At 57.2% G+C, this 22,085-nt stretch overlaps 1 protein-coding gene across 1 annotated transcript in view; it reads left to right on the top strand.

Annotated features, from left to right (window-relative positions):
• The window catches only part of GUCY2D (guanylate cyclase 2D, retinal), a 65,901-nt gene that overhangs the window by 41,555 nt on the left and 2,261 nt on the right, over positions 1 to 22,085 (top strand). Inside the window, exons 13-18 of the mRNA XM_068178400.1 lie at positions 4,067 to 4,230; positions 6,820 to 7,012; positions 8,479 to 8,653; positions 10,339 to 10,437; positions 13,400 to 13,494; positions 18,681 to 18,766. Of these exons, the coding sequence (XP_068034501.1) occupies positions 4,067 to 4,230; positions 6,820 to 7,012; positions 8,479 to 8,653; positions 10,339 to 10,437; positions 13,400 to 13,494; positions 18,681 to 18,766 (812 nt within the window). The remainder of the gene's footprint in view (positions 1 to 4,066; positions 4,231 to 6,819; positions 7,013 to 8,478; positions 8,654 to 10,338; positions 10,438 to 13,399; positions 13,495 to 18,680; positions 18,767 to 22,085) is intronic.

A 22,085-nucleotide genomic window follows, 5' to 3' on the forward strand; every position in this document is an offset into this window, starting at 1 on the left:
CCCACACCTGCCCCAGAGATCATCGAGAAGGTTGCAGCGCCCGCCCCCCCTGTGCCGCCCCACGGTCTCGGCCGACCAGGCCCCGCTCGAGTGCATCCACCTGATGAAGGAGTGCTGGAGCGAGCAGCCCGAGAAGAGACCCACCATCGACCAGGTGTTCGACCAGGTGAGACCAGTATGGGACCAGTGTGGGACCAGTATGGGACCAGTCTGGGACCAGTATGGGACCAGTATGGGACTGGTGAGACCAGTATGGGACCAGTATGGAGTGGTGAGACCAGTATTGGGGTGATGGGAGCAGCCCAAGAGGAGACCCACCATCGACCAGGTGTTCGACCAGGTGAGACCAGTATGGGACCAGTGTGGGACCAGTATGGGAGTGGTGAGACCAGTATGGGACCAGTATGGGACCAGTATGGGAGTGGTGAGACCAGTATGGGAGTGGTGGGACCAGTATGGGGTGATGGGAGCAGCCCAAGAGGAGACCCACCATCGACCAGGTGTTCGACCAGGTGAGACACCTGGGCCAGGTGGGACCAGTATGGGACCAGTATGGGAGTGGTGAGACCAGTATGGGACCAGTATGGGACTGGTGGGACCAGTATGGGACCAGTATGGGAGTGGTGAGACCAGTATGGGACACTGGGACCAGTATGGGACTGGTGAGACCAGTTATGGGACTGGTGAGACCAGTATGGGACTGGTGAGACCAGTATGGGACTGGTGAGACCAGTATGGGGTGATGGGAGCAGCCCAAGAGGAGACCCACCATCGACCAGGTGTTCGACCAGGTGAGACCAGTATGGGACCAGTATGGGACCAGTATGGGACACTGGGACCAGTGTGGGACCAGTATGGGACCAGTATGGGACCAGTATGGGACTGGTGACACCAGTATGGGACCAGTATGGGGTGATGGAGCAGCCCGAGAAGAGACCCACCATCGACCAGGTGTTCGACCAGGTGAGACCAGTATGGGACCAGTATGGGACCAGTATGGGACACTGGGACCAGTATGGGACTGGTGAGACCAGTATGGGACCAGTATGGGACTGGTGGGACCAGTATGGGACCAGTATGGGACCAGTATGGGACCAGTATGGGACCAGTATGGGACTGGTGGGACCAGTATGGGGACTGGTGAGACCAGTATGGGACCAGTATGGGACTGGTGTGGGGTGATGGGAGCAGCACAAGAGGAGACCCACCATCGACCAGGTGTTCGACCAGGTGAGACACACCTGGGCCAGGTGGGACCAGTATGGGACCAGTATGGGACTGGTGGGACCAGTATGGGACTGGTGAGACCAGTATGGGGTGATGGGAGCAGCCCGAGAAGAGACCCACCATCGACCAGGTGTTCGACCAGTGAGACCAGTATGGGACCAGTATGGGACCAGTATGGGACCAGTATGGGACACTGGGACCAGTGTGGGACCAGTATGGGACCAGTATGGGACACTGGGACCAGTATGGGACTGGTGCGACCAGTATAGGACCAGTGTGGGACTGGTGGGACCAGTATGGGACTGGTGAGACCAGTATGGGACCAGTATGGGACTGGTGTGGGGTGATGGGAGCAGCACAAGAGGAGACCCACCATCGACCAGGTGTTCGACCAGGTGAGACACCTGGGCCAGCTGGGACCAGTATGGGACCAGTATGGGACCAGTATGAGACCAGTATGGGACTGGTGGGACCAGTATGGGACCAGTATGGGACTGGTGAGACCAGTATGGAACCAGTATGGGACCGGTAGGACCAGTATGGGACCAGTATGGGACCAGTATGGGACTGGTGGGACCAGTATGGGACCAGTATGGGGAGATGGGAGCAGCCCGAGAAGAGACCCACCATCGACCAGGTGTTCGACCAGTGAGACCAGTATGGGACCAGTCTGGGACTGATGAGACCAGTATGGGACCAGTATGGGACTGGTGGGACCAGTATGGGACCAGTCTGGGACCAGTATGGGACTGGTGGGACCAGTATGGGACCAGTATGGGACCAGTATGGGACTGGTGGGACCAGTATGGGGTGATGGGAGCAGCCCGAGAAGAGACCCACCATCGACCAGGTGTTCGACCAGGTGAGACACCTGGGCCAGCTGGGACCAGTATGGGGACCAGTATGGGACTGGTGAGACCAGTATGGGACTGGTGGGACCAGTATGGGACACTGGGACCAGTATGGGACACTGGGACCAGTATGGGACCAGTATGGGACAGGTGAGACCAGTATGGGACTGGTGGGACCAGTATGGGACACTGGGACCAGTATGGGAGTGGTGGGACCAGTATTGGAGTGGTGAGACCAGTATGGGACCAGTATGGGACCAGTATGGGACAGGTGAGACCAGTATGGGACTGGTGAGGACCAGTATGGGACCAGTATGGGACCAATCTGGGACCAGTATGGGACACTGGGACCAGTATGGGACTGGTGGGACCAGTATGGGACTGGTGAGACCAGTATGGACCAGTATGAGACAGGTGAGACCAGTATGGGACTGGTGAGACCAGTATGGGACCAGTATGGGACCAATCTGGGACCAGTATGGGACACTGGGACCAGTATGGGACTGGTGGGACCAGTATGGGACTGGTGAGACAGTATGGGACCAGTATGGGAGTGGTGTGGGGTGATGGGAGCAGCCCGAGAAGAGACCCACCATCGACCAGGTGTTCGACCAGGTGAGACACACCTGGGCCAGGTGGGACCAGTATGGGACCAGTATGGGACTGGTGGGACCAGTATGGGACCAGTATGTGACTGGTGGGACCAGTATGGGACCAGTATGGGACTGGTGGGACCAGTATGGGACCAGTATGTGACTGGTGGGACCAGTATGGGACCAGTATGGGACCAGTATGGGACTGGTGTGGGGTGATGGGAGCAGCCCAAGAGGAGACCCACCATCGACCAGGTGTTCGACCAGGTGAGGCACACCTGGGCCAGGTGGGACCAGTATGGGACCAGTATGGGACCAGTATGGGACTGGTGGGACCAGTATGGGACCAGTATGGGACTGGTGGGACCAGTATGGGACCAGTATGGGACTGGTGGGACCAGTATGGGACCAGTGTGGGACAGGTGAGACCAGTATGGGACTGGTGGGACCAGTATGGGACTGGTGAGACCAGTATGAGACCAGTATTGGGACACTGGGACCAGTATGGGACTGGTGGGACCAGTATGGGACTGGTGGGGACCAGTATGGGACTGGTGAGACCAGTATGGGACCAGTATGGGACAGGTGAGACCAGTATGGGACTGGTGGGACCAGTATGGGACTGGTGAGACCAGTATGGGACCAGTATGGGACCGGTATGGGGTGATGGGAGCAGCCCAAGAAGAGACCCACCATCGACCAGGTGTTCGACCAGGTGAGGCACACCTGGGCCAGGTGGGACCGGCATGGGTCTCTGTGGGGTTTTGTGGGGTCTCTGTGGGGTTCCATGGGGTTCTATGGGTTCTCCATGGAGTTCCAGGGGGGTCCTATGATGTCTCCATGGGATTCTATGGGGTTCCATGGAGTTCTGTGGGGTCTCCATGGGGTTCCATGGGGTTCTGTGGGGTCTCCATGGAGTTCTATGGGGTCTCCATGGAATTCTATGGAGTTCCATGGGGTTCTGTGGGGTCTCCATGGAGTTCTATGGTGTCTCCATGGGATTCTATGGGGTTCTGTGTGGTTCTATGGGGTTCCATGGAGTTCCATGGTGTCTCCATGGAGTTCCATGGGGTTCCATTGTGTCTCCATGCGGTTCCATGGTGTCTCCATGGAGCTCCATGGGGTTCCATGGTGTCTCCATGGGGTTCCATGGGGTTCCATGGTGTCTCCATGTGGTTCCATGGTGTCTCCATGGGGTTCCATGGGGTTCCATGGTGTCTCCATGGGGTTCAATGGGGTTCCATGGGGTCTCCATGTGGTTCCATGGTGTCTCCATGGGGTTCCATGGGGTTCCATGGTGTCTCCATGTGGTTCCATGGTGTCTCCATGGAGTTCCATGGTGTCTCCATGGGGTCTCCATGGGGTTCCTCCGTCTGACCCACGCGTGTGGGGCAGTTCAAGGGCATCAACAAGGGCCGCAAGACCAACATCATCGACTCGATGCTGCGCATGCTGGAGCAGTACAGCAGCAACCTGGAGGACCTGATCCGCGAGAGGACCGAGGAGCTCGAGATCGAGAAGCAGAAGACCGACAAGCTCCTGACCCAGATGCTGCCGCCGTGGGTCGCCGTGGGGGGCCGGGCGCGGTCAATGGGGCTGGGTGGGCGCCACCCCTTGGGTCGCACACGGAGCTGTGGGGTGGAGGGACCTTCCCAAGGTGATCTGGCCCTGATCGGTGGGGCAGGAGAGGTCAAGGGGGTCACCAGGAGGAGGTTGGGGTCAGCCTTGACCATTGACCGCTCCCTGGACCTATGGGGCAGGATGGAGTGGAGATGGTCACTGGGGACAGGCTGGGGTCAACCTTGACCCATCGACCCCACACGGAGGGATGGGGCAGCAGAAGGTCGAGGTGGTCACCATGGACAGGTTGTGGTCAGCCTTGACCCACTGACCGAGGTGGTCACCGAGGTCATGGTGAGGTCAGCCTTGACCACTTGACCGAGGTGGTCACCAAGGTCATGTGTGGTCATTGGTTGTGGTCAGCCTTGACCCCTTGACCAAGGTGGTCACCAAGGTCATGGTGAGGTCAGTCTTGACCCCTTGACCGAGGTGGTCACCGTGGTCATGGTGAGGGTCAGCCTTGACCCCTTGACCGAGGTGGTCACCGAGGTCACGTTGTGGTCAGCCTTGATCCACTGACCGAGGTGGTCACCAAGGTCATGGTGTGGTCAGCCTTGACCCACTGACCAAGGTGGTCACCAAGGTCATGGTGAGGTCAGCCTTGACCACTTGACCGAGGTGGTCACCGAGGTCACGGTGTGGTCAGCCTTGACCCACTGACCAAGGTGGTCACCATGGACAGGTTGTGGTCAGCCTTGACCCCTTGACCGAGGTGGTCACCAAGGTCATGGTGTGGTCAGCCTTGACCCCTTGACCGAGGTGGTCACCAAGGTCATGGTGTGGTCAGCCTTGACCCAATGACCGAGGTGGTCACCAAGGTCACATTGTGGTCAGCCTTGACCCACTGACCGAGGTGGTCACCGTGGTCATGGTGAGGTCAGCCTTGATCCACTGACCGAGGTGGTCACCATGGACAGGTTGTGGTCATTGGTTGTGGTCAGCCTTGACCCACTGACCGAGGTGGTCACCGAGGTCACATTGTGGTCAGCCTTGACCCCTTGACTGAGGTGGTCACCATGGACAGGTTTGTGGTCAGCGTTGACCCACTGACCAAGGTGGTCACCAAGGTCACGTTGTGGTCAGCCTTGACCCACTGACCGAGGTGGTCACCATGGACAGGTTGTGGTCATTGGTTGTGGTCAGCCTTGACCCCTTGACCGGGGTGGTCACCGTGGTCATGGTGAGGTCAGCCTTGACCACTTGACCGAGGGTGGTCACCATGGACAGGTTGTGGTCAGCCTTGACCCACTGACCGAGGTGGTCACCGAGGTCACGTTGTGGTCAGCCTTGACCCCTTGACCGAGGTGGTCACCGTGGTCATTGGTTGTGGTCAGTCTTGACCCCTTGACCGAGGTGGTCACCAAGGTCACGGTGTGGTCAGCCTTGACCCACTGACCGAGGTGGTCACCATGGACAGGATGTGGTCAGCCTTGACCCACTGACCAAGGTGGTCACCAAGGTCATGGTGAGGTCAGCCTTGACCCACTGACCAAGTGTGGTCACCAAGGTCATGGTGTGGTCAGCCTTGATCCACTGACCGAGGTGGTCACCAAGGTCACGTTGTGGTCAGCCTTGACCCCTTGACCAAGGTGGTCACTGAGGTCATGGTGAGGTCAGCCTTGACCCCTTGACCGAGGTGGTCACCGTGGTCATGGTGAGGTCAGCCTTGACCCACTGACCAAGGTGGTCACCATGGACAGGGTGTGGTCAGCCTTGACCCACTGACCGAGGTGGTCACCAAGGTCATGGTGAGGTCAGCCTTGACCCACTGACCAGGTGGTCACCAAGGTCATGGTGTGGTCAGCCTTGATCCACTGACCGAGGTGGTCACCAAGGTCACGTTGTGGTCAGCCTTGACCCCTTGACCAAGGTGGTCACTGAGGTCATGGTGAGGTCAGCCTTGACCCCTTGACCGAGGTGGTCACCGTGGTCATGGTGAGGTCAGCCTTGACCCCTTGACCGAGGTGGTCACCACGGTCATGGTGAGTTCAGCCTTGATCCACTGACCAAGGTGGTCACCATGGACAGGGTGTGGTCAGCCTTGACCCACTGACCGAGGTGGTCACCAAGATCACGGTGTGGTCAGCTTTGACCCCTTGACTGAGATGGTCACCATGGACAGGTTGTGGTCAGCCTTGACCCACTGACCAAGGTGGTCACCATGGACAGGTTGTGGTCATTGGTTGTGGTCAGCTTTGACCCCTTGACCGAGGTGGTCACCAAGGTCACGTTGTGGTCAGCCTTGACCACTTGACCGAGGTGGTCACCATGGACAGGTTGTGGTCAGCCTTGACCCACTGACCGAGGTGGCCACCGAGGTCACGGTGGTGGTCAGCCTTGACCCACTGACCCACCCAGACCAATGGGTCAGCAGATGGTCAAAGTGACCCTTGGAGACCCTTGTGGTCAACCTTGACCCCTCTCACCGCCACGGGCCACCAGAAGGTCCCAATGGCCACACTGGCCACTCTTTGACGCCCTGGAGGGTGTGGCTGACCCCCGGGTGACCCCGCTGGCCCCCCGGGCAGGTCGGTGGCCGAGGCGCTGAAGATGGGGACGCCGGTGGAGCCCGAGTACTTCGAGGAGGTGACGCTGTACTTCAGCGACATCGTGGGCTTCACCACCATCTCGGCCATGAGCGAGCCCATCGAGGTGGTGGACCTCCTCAACGACCTCTACACCCTCTTCGACGCCATCATCGGCTCCCACGACGTCTACAAGGTGACCACGGCAGCGGTGGCCACGGTCACGGTGGTCACTCGGCCATGGGGCCACGGGTGGCCACCTCAGGATGGGGGTTGGTGGTGGCTACAAGGTGACCACAGCCGTGGTCATGGTGGTCACTCGGCCATGGGGTCATGGGTGGTCACCTCAGGATGGGGGTTGGGGTCAGCGATGGTGGCTACAAGGTGACCACGGCAGCGGTGGCCACGGCCACGGTGGTCACTCGGCCATGGGGTCATGGGTGGCCACCTCAGCATGGGGGTTTGGGGTCAACGATGGTGGCTACAAGGTGGTGGCCATGGTCAAGGAGGCCCCATGGAGCTGCTCAAGGTGGCCTCATGGCCATGGACCTGCTCAAGGTGGCCCCAAGGCCATGGTCAAGGTGGCCCCAGGGACCTGCTCACAGTGGCCCCAAGGCCATGGTCAAGGTGGCCCCAAGGCCATGGTCAAGGTGGCCCCATGGAGCTGCTCAAGGTGGCCCCAAGGCCATGGTCAAGGTGGCCCCAGGGACCTGCTCACAGTGGCCCCAAGGCCATGGTCAAGGTGGCCCCAAGGCCATGGTCAAGGTGGCCCCAAGGCCATGGTCAAGGTGGCCCCATGGAGCTGCTCAAGGTGGCCTCATGGACCTGCTCAAGGTGGCCTCATGGCCATGGCCATGGTCAAGGTAGCCCCAAGGCCATGGTCAAGGTGGCCCCATGGACCTGCTCAAGGTGGCCTCATGGCCATGGCCATGGTCAAGGTAGCCCCAAGGCCATGGTCAAGGTGGCTCCAAGGCCATGGTCAAGGTGGCCCCAAGGCCATGGTCAAGGTGGCCTCATGGCCATGGCCATGGTCAAGGTAGCCCCAAGGCCATGGTCAAGGTGGCCCCAAGGCCATGGTCAAGGTGGCCCCAGGGACCTGCTCACGGTGGCCCCAAGGCCATGGTCAAGGTGGCCCCAAGGCCATGGTGAAGGTGGCCCCATGGACCTGCTCAAGGTGGCCTCATGGCCATGGTCAAGGTGGCCCCAGGGACCTGCTCATGGTGGCCCCAAGGCCATGGTCAAGGTGGCCCCAGGGACCTGCTCATGGTGGCCCCAAGGCCATGGTCAAGGTGGCCCCAAGGCCATGGTCAAGGTGGCCCCAAGGCCATGGTCAAGGTGGCCTGAGGGATCTGCTCAAGGTGGCCCCAAGGCCATGGTCAAGGTGGCCCTATGGACCTGCTCAAGGTGGCCCCAAGGCCATGGTCAAGGTGGCCTCATGGCCATGGAGCTGCTCAAGGTGGCCTCATGGCCATGGCCATGGTCAAGGTAGCCCCAAGGCTGTCCAAGCCATAACCTCACCTTTGGCCACCAAGATCGGACACACGCCCACCGCACGAAGACCCTGTTGGCCACCCGAGCCGGCGGGTGCTGCGGGGCGTGTCCCGCTGGGCGTGCCCACCCCCTGACCCGCCCCTCCCCCCCCCGCCGTGCCCTCCCGGCCAGGTGGAGACCATCGGCGACGCCTACATGGTGGCCTCGGGGCTGCCCAAGCGCAACGGCAACCGGCACGCCGGCGAGATCGCCAACATGTCCCTGGACATCCTCAGCTCCGTCGGCACCTTCAAGATGCGCCACATGCCCGAGGTGCCCGTGCGCATCCGCATCGGGCTGCACTCGGGTACGGCCCCGCCCCGCGCCCCATTGGCCGCCCCCGGACACGCCCCCGGCCACGCCCCATGCGTCGGTCCAACGTTGGGCGATGGCGCGTTGGCCAACGGTCAACGGGGGGCGGTGGGTGGCGCCCGTTGGTTGGGAGGGGTCGGCCGCGCCCAACGTGGCCTACGCGCAACGTGGGCGTGGCCCGTGTGAGCCATTTGGGACGTGCCCGTTTTAGGGCGCGCCCCAAAGACCGCGCCCACCTCGGCCACACCCTCATTGGCCGCAGCCAGCTATGCCACGCCCCAGTTGGCCACGCCCAACTCCTTGGCCAAGCCTCAATGCTCTTCTGTTCCGACCCTAACCCCTTCCATGACCACACCCCTTTGTGACCACGCCCCTTGGTGACCACACCCATCTGTGGCCCCACCCCTTTGTGATCACGCCCCTTGTTGACCACGCCCCTTGGTGACCACACCCCTTTGTGACCACGCCCCTTGGTGACCCCACCCCTTTGTGACCCCACCCCTTTGTGACCACGCCCCTTGGTGACCCCACCCCTTTGTGACCACGCCCCTTGGTGACCACACCCCTTTGTGACCACGCCCCTTGGTGACCCCACCCCTTTGTGACCCCACCCCTTTGTGACCACGCCCCTTTGTGACCACGCCCCTTGGTGACCCCACCCCTTTGTGACCCCACCCCTTTGTGGCCCCACACTTTTGTGACCACACCCCTTGGTGAGCACATCCCTTCGTGACCACGCCCCTTGGTGACCACACCCTTTGTGACTCCACCCTTTTGTGGCCTGCCCCTTGGTGACCACACCCCTTTGTGACCACGCCCCTTGGTGACCACATCCCTCTTGTGACCACACCCATTTGTGGCCCCACCCCTTTGTGACCACGCCCCTTTGTGGCCACACCCCTTGGTGACCACACCCCTTGTGACCGCACCCCTTTGTGACCACACCCCTTTTGCGACTCCACCCCTTTGCGACCACACCCCTTTGTGACCACACCCATTGGTGACCACACCTATTTGCGACCACGCCTCTTGGTGACCACACCCCTTTGTGACCACACCCCTTTGTGACACCACCCCTTTTTGACCACACCCCTTGGTGACCACACCCAATTGTGACCACGCCACTTGGTGACCACACCCCCTTGTGACCACACCCCTTTGTGACACCACCCCTTTTTGACCACACCCCTTGGTGACCACACCCAATTGTGACCACGCCCCTTATGCGACTGCACCCCTTTGTGACTCCACCCCTTTGTGACCACGCCCCTTGGTGACCACACCCCTTGGTGACCACACCCCCTTTGTGACTCCACCCCTTGGTGACCACATCCCCTTTGTGACCACACCTATTTGTGACCACACCCAGTTGTGACCACACCCCTTTTGCGACCACACCCCTTTTGCGACTCCACCCCTTTGCGACCACACCCCTTTGTGGCCACACCCCTTTGTGACACCACCCCTTTTGAGACTCCACCCCTTTGTGACCACACCCAGTTGTGACCACGCCCCTTTGTGACCACACCCCATTGCTACTCCACCCCATGTGACCACACCCCTCTGTGACCATGCCCCTTGGTGACCACACCCCCTTTGTGACTCCACCCCTTTGTGACCACGCCCTCTTGGTGACCACGCCCCCTTGTGACCACGCCCCCGCTGTGGCCCCGCCCCCAGGGCCGTGCGTGGCGGGCGTGGTGGGGCTGACCATGCCCCGGTACTGCCTGTTCGGGGACACCGTGAACACCGCGTCACGCATGGAGTCCACCGGGCTGCGTGAGTGACCCCCGGGGACAGGGGGACACCCAGGGGGACAGAGGGACACCCGGGGGGACAGAGGGACACCCAGAGGGGACAGGGATGGGGACAGAGGGACACCCAGGGGGGACAGAGGACAGAGGGACAGGGATGGGGACAGAGGGACAGGGACGGGGACAGGGATGGGGACAGGGGTAGGGGACACCGTGAACACCGCGTCACACATGGAGTCCATCGGGCTGCGTGAGTGACCCCACCCAGGGGGACAGGGGGACAGAGGGACAGGGGGACAGAGGGACAGAGGGACAGAGGGACAGGGGGACACCCAGAGGGGACAGGGGGACAGGGATGGGGACAGGGATGGGGACAGGGGTAGGGGACACCGTGAACACCGCGTCACGCATGGGGTCCACCGGGCTGCGTGAGTGACCCAGGGGACAGAGGGACACCCAGGGGGACAGAGGGACAGAGGGACAGGGGGACACCCAGAGGGGACAGGGATGGGGACAGAGGGACACCCGGGGGGACAGAGGACAGGGGGACAGGGATGGGGACAGGGGTAGGGGACACCGTGAACACCGCGTCACGCATGGAGTCCACCGGGCTGCGTGAGTGACACAGGGGGACACCCGGGGGGACAGAGGGACAGAGGGACAGGGATGGGGACAGAGGACAGAGGGACAGGGATGGGGACAGAGGGACAGAGGGACAGGGACAGGGATGGGGACAGGGATGGGGACACCGTGAACACCGCGTCACGCATGGAGTCCACCGGGCTGCGTGAGTGACCCAGGGGACAGAGGGACAGAGGGACACGGGGACATCCAGAGGGGACAGAGGACAGAGGGACATGGGGACATCCAGAGGGGACAGAGGACAGAGGGACAGGGATGGGGACAGGGGTAGGGGACACTGTGAACACCGCGTCACGCATGGAGTCCACCGGGCTGTGTGAGTGACCCCACCCAGGGGGACAGGGGGACAGAGGGACAGGGGGACAGAGGGACACCCAGGGGGGACAGAGGGACAGGGATGGGGACAGAGGGACAGGGATGGGGACAGGGATGGTGACATGCGTAGGGGACACCGTGAACACCGCGTCACGCATGGAGTCCACCGGGCTGCGTGAGTGACCCAGGGGGACAGGGGGACAGAGGGACACGGGGACAGAGGGACACCCGGGGGGGACAGGGGGACAGGGATGGGGACAGAGGGACAGGGGTGGGGACAGGGATGGGGACACCGTGAACACCGCGTCACGCATGGAGTCCACCGGGCTGCGTGAGTGACCCAGGGGACAGGGGGACAGAGGGACAGGGATGGGGACAGAGGGACACCCGGGGGGGACAGAGGGACACCCAGGGGGACAGAGGGACAAGGACAGGGGACACCCAGAGGGGACAGAGGGACAGGGATGGGGACAGAGGGGACAGGGGTAGGGGACACCGTGAACACCGCGTCACGCATGGAGTCCACCGGGCTGCGTGAGTGACCCCACCCAGGGGGACAGAGGGACACCCGGGGGGACAGAGGGACAGAGGGACACCCAGGGGGGACAGGGGGACAGGGATGGGGACAGAGGGACAGAGGGACAGGGACAGGGATGGGGACATGGGTAGGGGACACCGTGAACACCGCGTCACGCATGGAGTCCACCGGGCTGCGTGAGTGACCCAGGGGACAGAGGGACACCCAGGGGGACAGAGGGACAGGGATGGGGACAGAGGGACAGAGGGACAGGGATGGGGACAGAGGGACAAGGACAGGGGACAGGGGACACCCAGAGGGGACAGGGGGACAGGGATGGGGACAGGGGTAGGGGACACCATGAACACCGCGTCACGCATGGAGTCCACCGGGCTGCGTGAGTGACCCCACCCAGGGGGACAGGGGGACAGAGGGACAGGGGGACAGGGATGGGGACAGGGGGACAGAGGGACAGGGATGGGGACAGAGGGACACCCGGGGGGACAGAGGGACACCCAGAGGGGACAGGGATGGGGACAGGGGTAGGGGACACCGTGAACACCGCGTCACGCATGGAGTCCACCGGGCTGCGTGAGTGACCCAGGGGACAGAGGGACACCCGGGGGGACAGAGGGACACCCAGGGGGGACAGAGGGACAGGGACAGGGGACACCCAGAGGGGACAGAGGGACACCAGAGGGGACAGGGATGGGGACAGAGGGACAGGGACAGGGATGGGGACAGGGGTAGGGGACACCGTGAACACCGCATCACGCATGGAGTCCACCGGGCTGCGTGAGTGACTCCACCCAGGGGGGACAGAGGGACACCCAGGGGGGACAGAGGGACAGAGGGACAGGGATGGGGACATGGGACACCCAGAGGGGACAGGGATGGGGACAGGGATGGGGACAGAGGGACAAGGACAGGGGACAGAGGGACAGGGGACAGGGATGGGGACATGGGGACAGGGACAGGGGACACCCAGAGGGGACAGGGGGACAGGGACAGGGGGACAGAGGGACAGGGATGGGGACAGGGGGACAGGGATGGGGACAGGGGGACAGGGACAGGGCTGGGGACAGAGGGACAGAGGGACAGGGATGGGGACACCGGGAGGAGGACACCGGGACGGGACACAGCTGGGGACAGGGGACACTGGGATTTTTTTGGGATTTTCTGGGGGGATTTTTTTTATTTTTTTGGGATTTTTTTTGGGGGGGGATTTTTTTTTTTTGATTTTTTTTTGGGGGGATTTTTTTTTGGGGGGGGGGGATTTTTTTTTGCTATTTTTGGGGGGTTTTTTGGGGAATTTTTTTTTCTTTTGGGGATTTTTTTTGGGGGGTTTCCATAGGGTTATTTTTGGACGATTTCTGGGGTTTTTAAGGGTTTCGGAAGGTTTTTTTTTTTGGGGGGAGGGGGAGATTTTTGGGGGGATTTTGGTTTTTTTTTTTTTTGGGTTTTTAGCATAATTTGGGGTTTTTTGGGGTCCCCAATCCCTCTTTCCCCCCAGCCTATCGCATCCACGTGAACCAGCGCACGGTCGCCATCCTGCTCTCGCTGCAGGAGGGCTTCAAGGTCGACATCCGCGGCAAGACCGAGCTCAAGGTGAGCCCAAAACTGCCCAAAAAACACCAAAACGGCCCAAAACACCCCAAAACTGCCATAAAAACACCAAATACAGCTCAAAACACCCCAAAACTGCCATAAAAACACCCCAAAACTCCCTAAAAACACCAAATACAACCCAAAAACTGCCTGAAAATCCCAAAATACAGCAAAAAATGACCCCAAAACACCCCAAAACTGCCCTAAAAACACCAAATACAGCCCAAAATGACCCCAAAACTGCCTGAAAATCCCAAATACAGCAAAAAACGACCCCAAAACTGCCTGAAAATCCCAAAATACAGCAAAAAACGGCCCCAAAACACCCCAAAACTGCCATAAAAACACCAAATACAGCCCAAAATGACCCCAAAACTGCCTGAAAATCCCAAAATACAGCAAAAAATGACCCCAAAACATCCTAAAACTGCCCTAAAAACACCAAATACAGCCCAAAATACCCCAAAATACCCCAAAACTGCCTGAAAATCCCAAAATACAGCAAAAAATGACCCAAAACACCCCAAAACTGCCCTAAAAACACCAAATACAGCCCAAAACTGCCTGAAAATCCCAAATACAGCAAAAAACGACCCCAAAACTGCCTGAAACTGCCCAAAAAGCCCAAATACAGCCCAAAACTGCCTGAAAATCCAAAATACAGCAAAAAATGACCCCAAAACTGCCCAAAAAAAACACCAAATACAGCCGGAAATAACTCAAACCTGCCCTAAAAACATCAAATAAAACCCAAATCGACCCCAAAACTCCCTAAAAACACCAATTACAGCCCAAAACACCCAAAAACTGCCAGAAAAACCCAAAATACAGCAAAAAACGGCCCCAAAACACCCCAAAACTGCCCTAAAAGCATCAAATAAAACGCAAATCGACCCCAAAACTGCGCTAAAAACACCAATTACAGCCCAAAATACCCCAAAACTGCCTGAAAATCCCAAAATACAGCAAAAAATGACCCCAAAACACCCCAAAACTGCCCTAAAAACACCAAATACAGCCCAAAATGACCCCAAAACTGCCTGAAAATCCCAAAATACAGCAAAAAAACGGCCCCAAAACAGCCCAAAACTGCCCTAAAAACACCAAATACAGCCCGAAATGACCCCAAAATACCCCAAAACTGCCTGAAAATCCCAAATACAGCAAAAAACGGCCCCAAAACACCCCAAAACTGCCCTAAAATCCCAAATACAGCCCAAAATGACCCCAAAACTGCCTGAAAATCCCAAATACAGCAAAAAATGACCCCAAAACACCACAAAACTCCCTAAAAACTCCAAATACAGCCCAAAACTGCCTGAAAATCCCAAATACAGCAAAAACCGGCCCCAAAACACCCCAAAACTGCCCTAAAAACACCAAATAAAACCCAAATCAACCCCAAAACTGCCCTAAAAACACCAAGTACAGCCCAAAATACCCCAAAACTGCCTAAAAATCCCAAAATACAGCAAAAAACGGCCCCAAAACACCCCAAAACTGCCTAAAAACACCAAATACAGCCCAAAATGACCCCAAAACTGCCTGGAAATTCCCAAATACAGCAAAAAATTACCCAAAAACTGCCCAAAAAACCCCAAATACAGCAAAAAACGGCCCAAAACAGCCTAAAAATGCCATAAAAACACCAAATACAGCCCAAAATGACCCCAAAACTGCCAAAAACTTCCCAAAATGTAGCAAAAAACGGCCCCAAAACTGCCCTAAAGCTGCCCTAAAAACACCAAATACAGCCCAAAATGACCCCAAAACTGCCTGAAAATCCAAAATACAGCAAAAAACGGCCCCAAAACTGCCCAAAAAAACCCAAATACAGCCGGAAATAATTCAAACCTGCCCTAAAAACATCAAATAAAACCCAAATCGACCCCAAAACTCCCTAAAAACACTAATTACAGCCCAAAACACCCAAAAACTGCCGGAAAATCCCAAAATACAGCAAAAAACGGTCCCAAAACACCCCAAAACTGCCCTAAAAGCATCAAATAAAACGCAAATCGACCCCAAAACTGCCCTAAAAACACCAATTACAGCCCAAAATACCCCAAAACTGCCTGAAAATCCAAAATACAGCAAAAAATGACCCCAAAACTGCCTGAAAATCCAAAATACAGCCCTAAAAACCCCAAAACACCCCAAACTGCCCAACAAAACCCCAAATACAGCCCAAAATGACCCCAAAATTACCTGGAAATTCCAAAATACAGCAAAAAACGGCCCCAAAACACCCCAAAACTGCCCTAAAAACATCAAATAAAACCCAAATCGGCCCCAAAACTGCCCTAAAAACATCAAATACAGCACAAGATAACCCAAAACTGCCTGAAAATCCCAAATACGGCAAAAAACGACCCCAAAACTGCCCTAAAAACACCAAATACAGCCCAGAATACCCCAAAACCGCGTGAAAAACCCCAAAACCGCCTGAAAAACCCCAAAACTGCTGGAAAAACCCCAAAACGGCCTGAATCCCTCAAACACCCCCTGACCCCACAACTGACCCTGACCCCATAACTGACCCATACCCCATAACTAATCCTGACCCCATAACTGACCCCACACCTGACCCCATAACCCACACCTGACCCTATACCCCACACCTGACCCTATACCCCACACCTGGCCCTATAACCCACACCTGAACCCACACCTGACCCCATAACCTGACCCTATACCCCACACCTAACCCTATAACCCACACCTGGCCCTATAACCCACACCTGGCCCTATAACCCACACCTGACCCTATACCCCACACCTGACCCTATACCCCACACCTGGCCCTATAACCCACACCTGAACCCACACCTGACCCCATAACCTGACCCTATACCCCACACCTAACCCTATAACCCACACCTGGCCCTATAACCCACACCTGGCCCTATAACCCACACCTGACCCTATACCCCACACCTGACCCTATACCCCACACCTGGCCCTATAACCCACACCTGAACCCACACCTGACCCCATAACCTGACCCTATACCCCACACCTAACCCTATAATGCACACCTGACCCTATAACCCGACATGTGACCCTATAACCCACACCTGACCCCACACCTGACCCCATAACCTGGCCCTATACCCCACACCTGACCCTATACCCCACACCTGACCCCACACCTGACCCTATACCCCACACCTGGCCCTATAACCCCACACCTGACCCTATACCCCACACCTGGCCCTATAACCCACACCTGACCCTATAACCCACACCTGACCCTATACCCCACACCTGACCCTATACCCCACACCTGACCCTATAACCCACACCTGACCCTATAACCCCACACCTGACCCTATAACCCCACACCTGACCCTATAACCCACATCTGACCCTATACCCCACACCTGACCCTATAACCTGGCCCTATAACCCCACACCTGACCCCATAACCTGGCCCTATAACCCACACCTGACTCTATAACCCACACCTGACCCTATAACCCACACCTGAACCCACACCTGACCCTATAACCTGACCCTATAACGCACACCTGACCCTATAACCCCACACCTGACCCTATACCCCACACCTGACCCTATACCCCACACCTGACCCTATAACCCCATACCTGACCCTATAACCCACACCTGACCCTATAACCCACACCTGACCCTATAACCCACACCTGACCCCATAACCTGGCCCTATAACGCACACCTGACCCTATACCCCACACCTGACCCTATAACCCACACCTGACCCTATAACCCACACCTGACCCTATAACCCCATACCTGACCCTATAACCCACACCTGACCCTATAACCCACACCTGACCCTATAACCCACACCTGACCCTATAACCCACACCTGGCCCTATAACGCACACCTGACCCTATACCCCACACCTGACCCTATAACCCACACCTGACCCTATAACCCACACCTGACCCTATAACCCCATACCTGACCCTATAACCCACACCTGACCCTATAACCCACACCTGACCCTATAACCCACACCTGACCCCATAACCTGGCCCTATAACGCACACCTGACCCTATACCCCACACCTGACCCTATACCCCACACCTGACCCTATAACCCCATACCTGACCCTATAACCCACACCTGACCCTATAACCCACACCTGACCCTATAACCCACACCTGACCCCATAACCTGGCCCTATAACGCACACCTGACCCTATACCCCACACCTGACCCTATAACCCACACCTGACCCTATAACCCACACCTGACCCTATAACCCACACCTGAACCCACACCTGACCCCATAACCTGGCCCTATAACCCACACCTGGCCCTATAACCCACACCTTAACCCACACCTGACCCCATAACCTGGCCCTGTAACGCACACCGCGCCCTATAACCCCATACCTGACCCCATAACCTGGCCCTGTAACGCACACCGCGCCCTATAACCCACACCTGACCCTAAAACTCCACACCTGACCCTATAACCCCATACCTGAACCCACACCTGACCCCATAACCTGGCCCTATAACGCACACCTGACCCCACACCTGACCCCATAACCTGGCCCTATAACGCACACCTGACCCTATAACCCCACACCTGACCCCATAACCTGGCCCTGTAACGCACACCTGACCCTATAACCCACACCTGACTCTATAACCCCACACCTGACCCCATAACCTGGCCCTATAACGCACACCTGAACCCATAACCCACACCTGACCCTATAACCCACACCTGACCCTATAACCCCACACCTGACCCTATACCCCACACCTGACCCTATACCCCACACCTGACCCTATAACCCACACCTGACCCCATAACCCACACCTGACCCTATAACCCCATACCTGACTCTATAACCCACACCTGAACCTATAACCCCACACCTGACCCCATAACCCACACCTGACCCTATACCCCCACACCTGACCCCATAACCCACACCTGACCCTATAACCCACACCTGGCCCTATAACCCACACCTGGCCCTATAACCCACACCTGACCCCACACCTGACCCCACACCTGGCCCTGTAACGCACACCTGGCCCTATAACCCACACCTGAACCCATAACCCACACCTGACCCTATAACCCCACACCTGACCCTATAACCCACACCTGACCCTATAACCCCACAGCTGACCCCATAACCTGGCCCTGTAACGCACACCTGGCCCTATACCCTGTAGGGTAAAGGTGTGGAGGACACCTATTGGCTCGTGGGCCGCGAGGGATTCACCAAACCCATCCCCACCCCCCCCGACCTCCTGCCGGGGTGAGTGGGGCCGCTATGGGGTCAGGGGGTTATGGGGTGTGGGGTCAGGGGGTTATGGGGTTATGGGGTGTGGGGTTATGGGGTGTGGGGTCATGGGGTTATGGGGTGTGGGGTTATGGGGTGTGGGGTCATGGGGTGTGGGGTCATGGGGTTATGGGGTGTGGGGTGTGGGGTTATGGGGTGTGGGGTTATGGGGTGTGGGGTCATGGGATGTGGGGCTATGGGGTCATGGGGTGTGGGGTCATGGGGTTATGGGGTCATGGGGTTATGGTGTGTGGGGCTATGGGGTGTGGGGTTATGGGGTGTGGGGTCATGGGGTTATGGGGTCATGGGGTTATGGGGTGTGGGGTGATGGGGTTATGGGGTGTGGGGTTATGGGGTGTGGGGTCATGGGGTTATGGGGCTATGGGGTGTGGGGTTATGGGATCTGGGGTTATGGGGTGTGGGGTTATGGGGCGTGGGGCTATGGGGTTATGGGGTGTGGGGCTATGGGGTTTGGGGTTATGGGGCTATGGGGTGTGGGGCTATGGGGCTATGGGGTGTGGGGCTATGGGGTGTGGGGCTATGGGGCTATGGGGTTATGGGGCTATGGGGTGTGGGCTTATGGGGCTATAGGGTGTGGGGTTATGGGGTTTGGGGCTATGGGGTGTGGGGCTATGGGGTGTGGGGTTATGGGGTGTGGAGCTATGGGGTGTGAGGCTATGGGGTGTGGGGCTATGGGGTGTGGGGTTATGGGGTGTGGGGTTATGGGGTTATGAGGCTATGGGGCGTGGGGTTATGGGGCGTGGGGTTATGGGGTGTGGGGCTATGGGGTTATGGGGTGTGGGGTTATGGGGCTATGGGGTGTGGGGCTATGGGCATGGGGTTATGGGGCTATGAGGCTATGGGGCTATGGGGTCATGGGGTTATGGGGTGTGGTGTTATGGGGTTATGGGGTGTGGGGCTATGGAGCTATGGGGCTATGGGGTTATGGGGCTATGGGGTTATGGGGTGTGGGTCATGGGGTGTGGGGCTATGGGGTGTGGGGTCATGGGGCTATGGGGTTATGGGGTCATGGGGTTATGGGGTGTGGGGTTATGGGGCTATGGGGTGTGGGGTTATGGGGTTATGGGGTTTGGGGTATGGGGTGTGGGGTTATGGGGTTATGGGGCTATGGGGCGTGGGGCTATGGGGCGTGGGGTTATGGGGTTATGGGGTGTGAGTCTATGGGGTTACGGGGTTTGGGGCTATGGGGTGTGGGGTCATGGGGTTATGGGGTGTGGGGTGTGGGGTTATGGGGTTTGGGGTTATGGGGTTATGGGGTGTGAGTCTATGGGGCTATGGGGCTATGGGGCTATGGGGTTATGGGGCTATGGGGCTATGGGGTGTGGGGCTATGGGGTGTGGGGCTATGGGGTGTGGGGTTATGGGGTTATGGGGTGTGGGGCTATGGGGCTATGGGGCTATGGGGCTATGGGGTTATGAGGCTATGGGGTGTGGGGCTATGGGGCTATGGGGTGTGGGGCTATGGGTTTATGGGGCATGGGGCTATGGGGTTATGAGGCTATGGGGTTATGGGGCTATGGGGCGTGTGGCTATGGGGTGTGGGGCTATGGGGTGTGGGGTTATGGGGTTATGGGGTGTGGGGCTTTGGGGTGTGGGGCATGGGGTTATGGGGTGTGGGGTTATGGGGCTATGGGGCTATGGGGCGTGGGGCTATGGGGTGTGGGGTCATGGGGTTATGGGGTGTGGGGCTATGGGGTGTGGGGCTATGGGGCGTGGGGCTATGGGGTTAAGGGGTGTGGGGCTATGGGGTGTGGGGTTATGGGGTGTGGGGTTATGGGGCTATGGGGCTATGGGGTTTGGGGCTATGGGGCGTGGGGCTATGGGGTGTGTGGTTATGGTGCAAACACGTGATCAAGGATCCCCAAAAACCACCCCAAAATCCCTGAAAACCCCCAAAAAAATCCCCCGAAACCCCCCCAAATCACCCCCAAAAAACCCCAAAATCCGGGAAAAACCCCAAAAAATGCCCGAAAAATTCCAAAATCCGGAAAAACAAAAACCCCAAAAAATACCCAAAATCCGGAAAAATAAAACCCCAAAAATGCCTGAAAAACCCCAAAATCCGGAAAAACAAAACCCAAAAATGTCCAACAACCCCAAAATCCGGAAAAATAAAAACCCAAAAAACCCCAAAATCCGGAAAAAACCCCAAAAATGCCCAAGAAACCCCAAAATCCGGAAAAAGAAAACCCCCGTATTGCCCGAAAAACCCCCAAATCCGGAAAAATAAAAACCCAAAAAAATACCCGAAAACCCCCAAAATCCGGAAAAACAAAACCCCAAAATCCCCAAAAAACCACAAATTCCGGAAAAACAAAACCCCAAAAATGCTCGAAAAACCCCAAAATCCGGAAAAATAAAACCCCAAAAATGCCCGAAATCCAGAAAAAACCCCAAAAATGCCCGAAAAAACCCCCAAATCCAGAAAAACAAAACCCCAAAAATGCCCGAAATCCAGAAAAAACCCCAAAAATGCCCAAGAAACCCCAAAATCCGGAAAAAGAAAACCCCAAAAATGCCCGAAATCCAGAAAAAACCCCAAAAATGCCCAAGAAACCCCAAAATCCGGAAAAAGAAAACCCCCGTATTGCCCGAAAAACCCCCAAATCCGGAAAAATAAAAACCCAAAAAAATACCCGAAAACCCCCAAAATCCGGAAAAACAAAACCCCAAAATCCCCCAAAAACCACAAAATCCAGAAAAATAAAAACCCCAAAAATCCCCAAAAAACCCCAAAATCCAGAAAAACAAAACCCCAAAAATGCCTTAAAAACCCCCAAATCCAGAAAAACAAAACCCCAAAAATGCCCGAAATCCAGAAAAAACCCCAAAAATGCCCAAGAAACCCCAAAATCCGGAAAAACAAAACCCCCAAAATGCCCAAGAAACCCCAAAATCCGGAAAAAACAAAACCCAAAAATGCCCGAAAAACCCCAAAATCCAGAAAAACAAAACCCCAAAATCCCCCAAAAACCACAAAATCCAGAAAAATAAAAACCCCAAAAATCCCCAAAAAACCCCAAAATCCAGAAAAACAAAACCCCAAAAATGCCCGAAAAACCCCAAAATCCGGAAAAATAAAAACCCAAAAACCCCCAAAATCCGGAAAAAACCCCAAAAATGCCCAAAAACCCCCCAAATCCAGAAAAAACCCCAAAAATGCCCGAAAAACCCCAAAATCCAGAAAAACAAAACCCCAAAAATGCCTGAAAAACCCCCAAAATCCGGAAAAACAAAACCCCAAAAATGCCCGAAATCCAGAAAAAACCCCAAAA

This window comes from Anomalospiza imberbis, unplaced genomic scaffold (genome assembly GCF_031753505.1).
Source record: "Anomalospiza imberbis isolate Cuckoo-Finch-1a 21T00152 unplaced genomic scaffold, ASM3175350v1 scaffold_43, whole genome shotgun sequence".
Lineage (NCBI taxonomy): Eukaryota > Metazoa > Chordata > Aves > Passeriformes > Viduidae > Anomalospiza > Anomalospiza imberbis.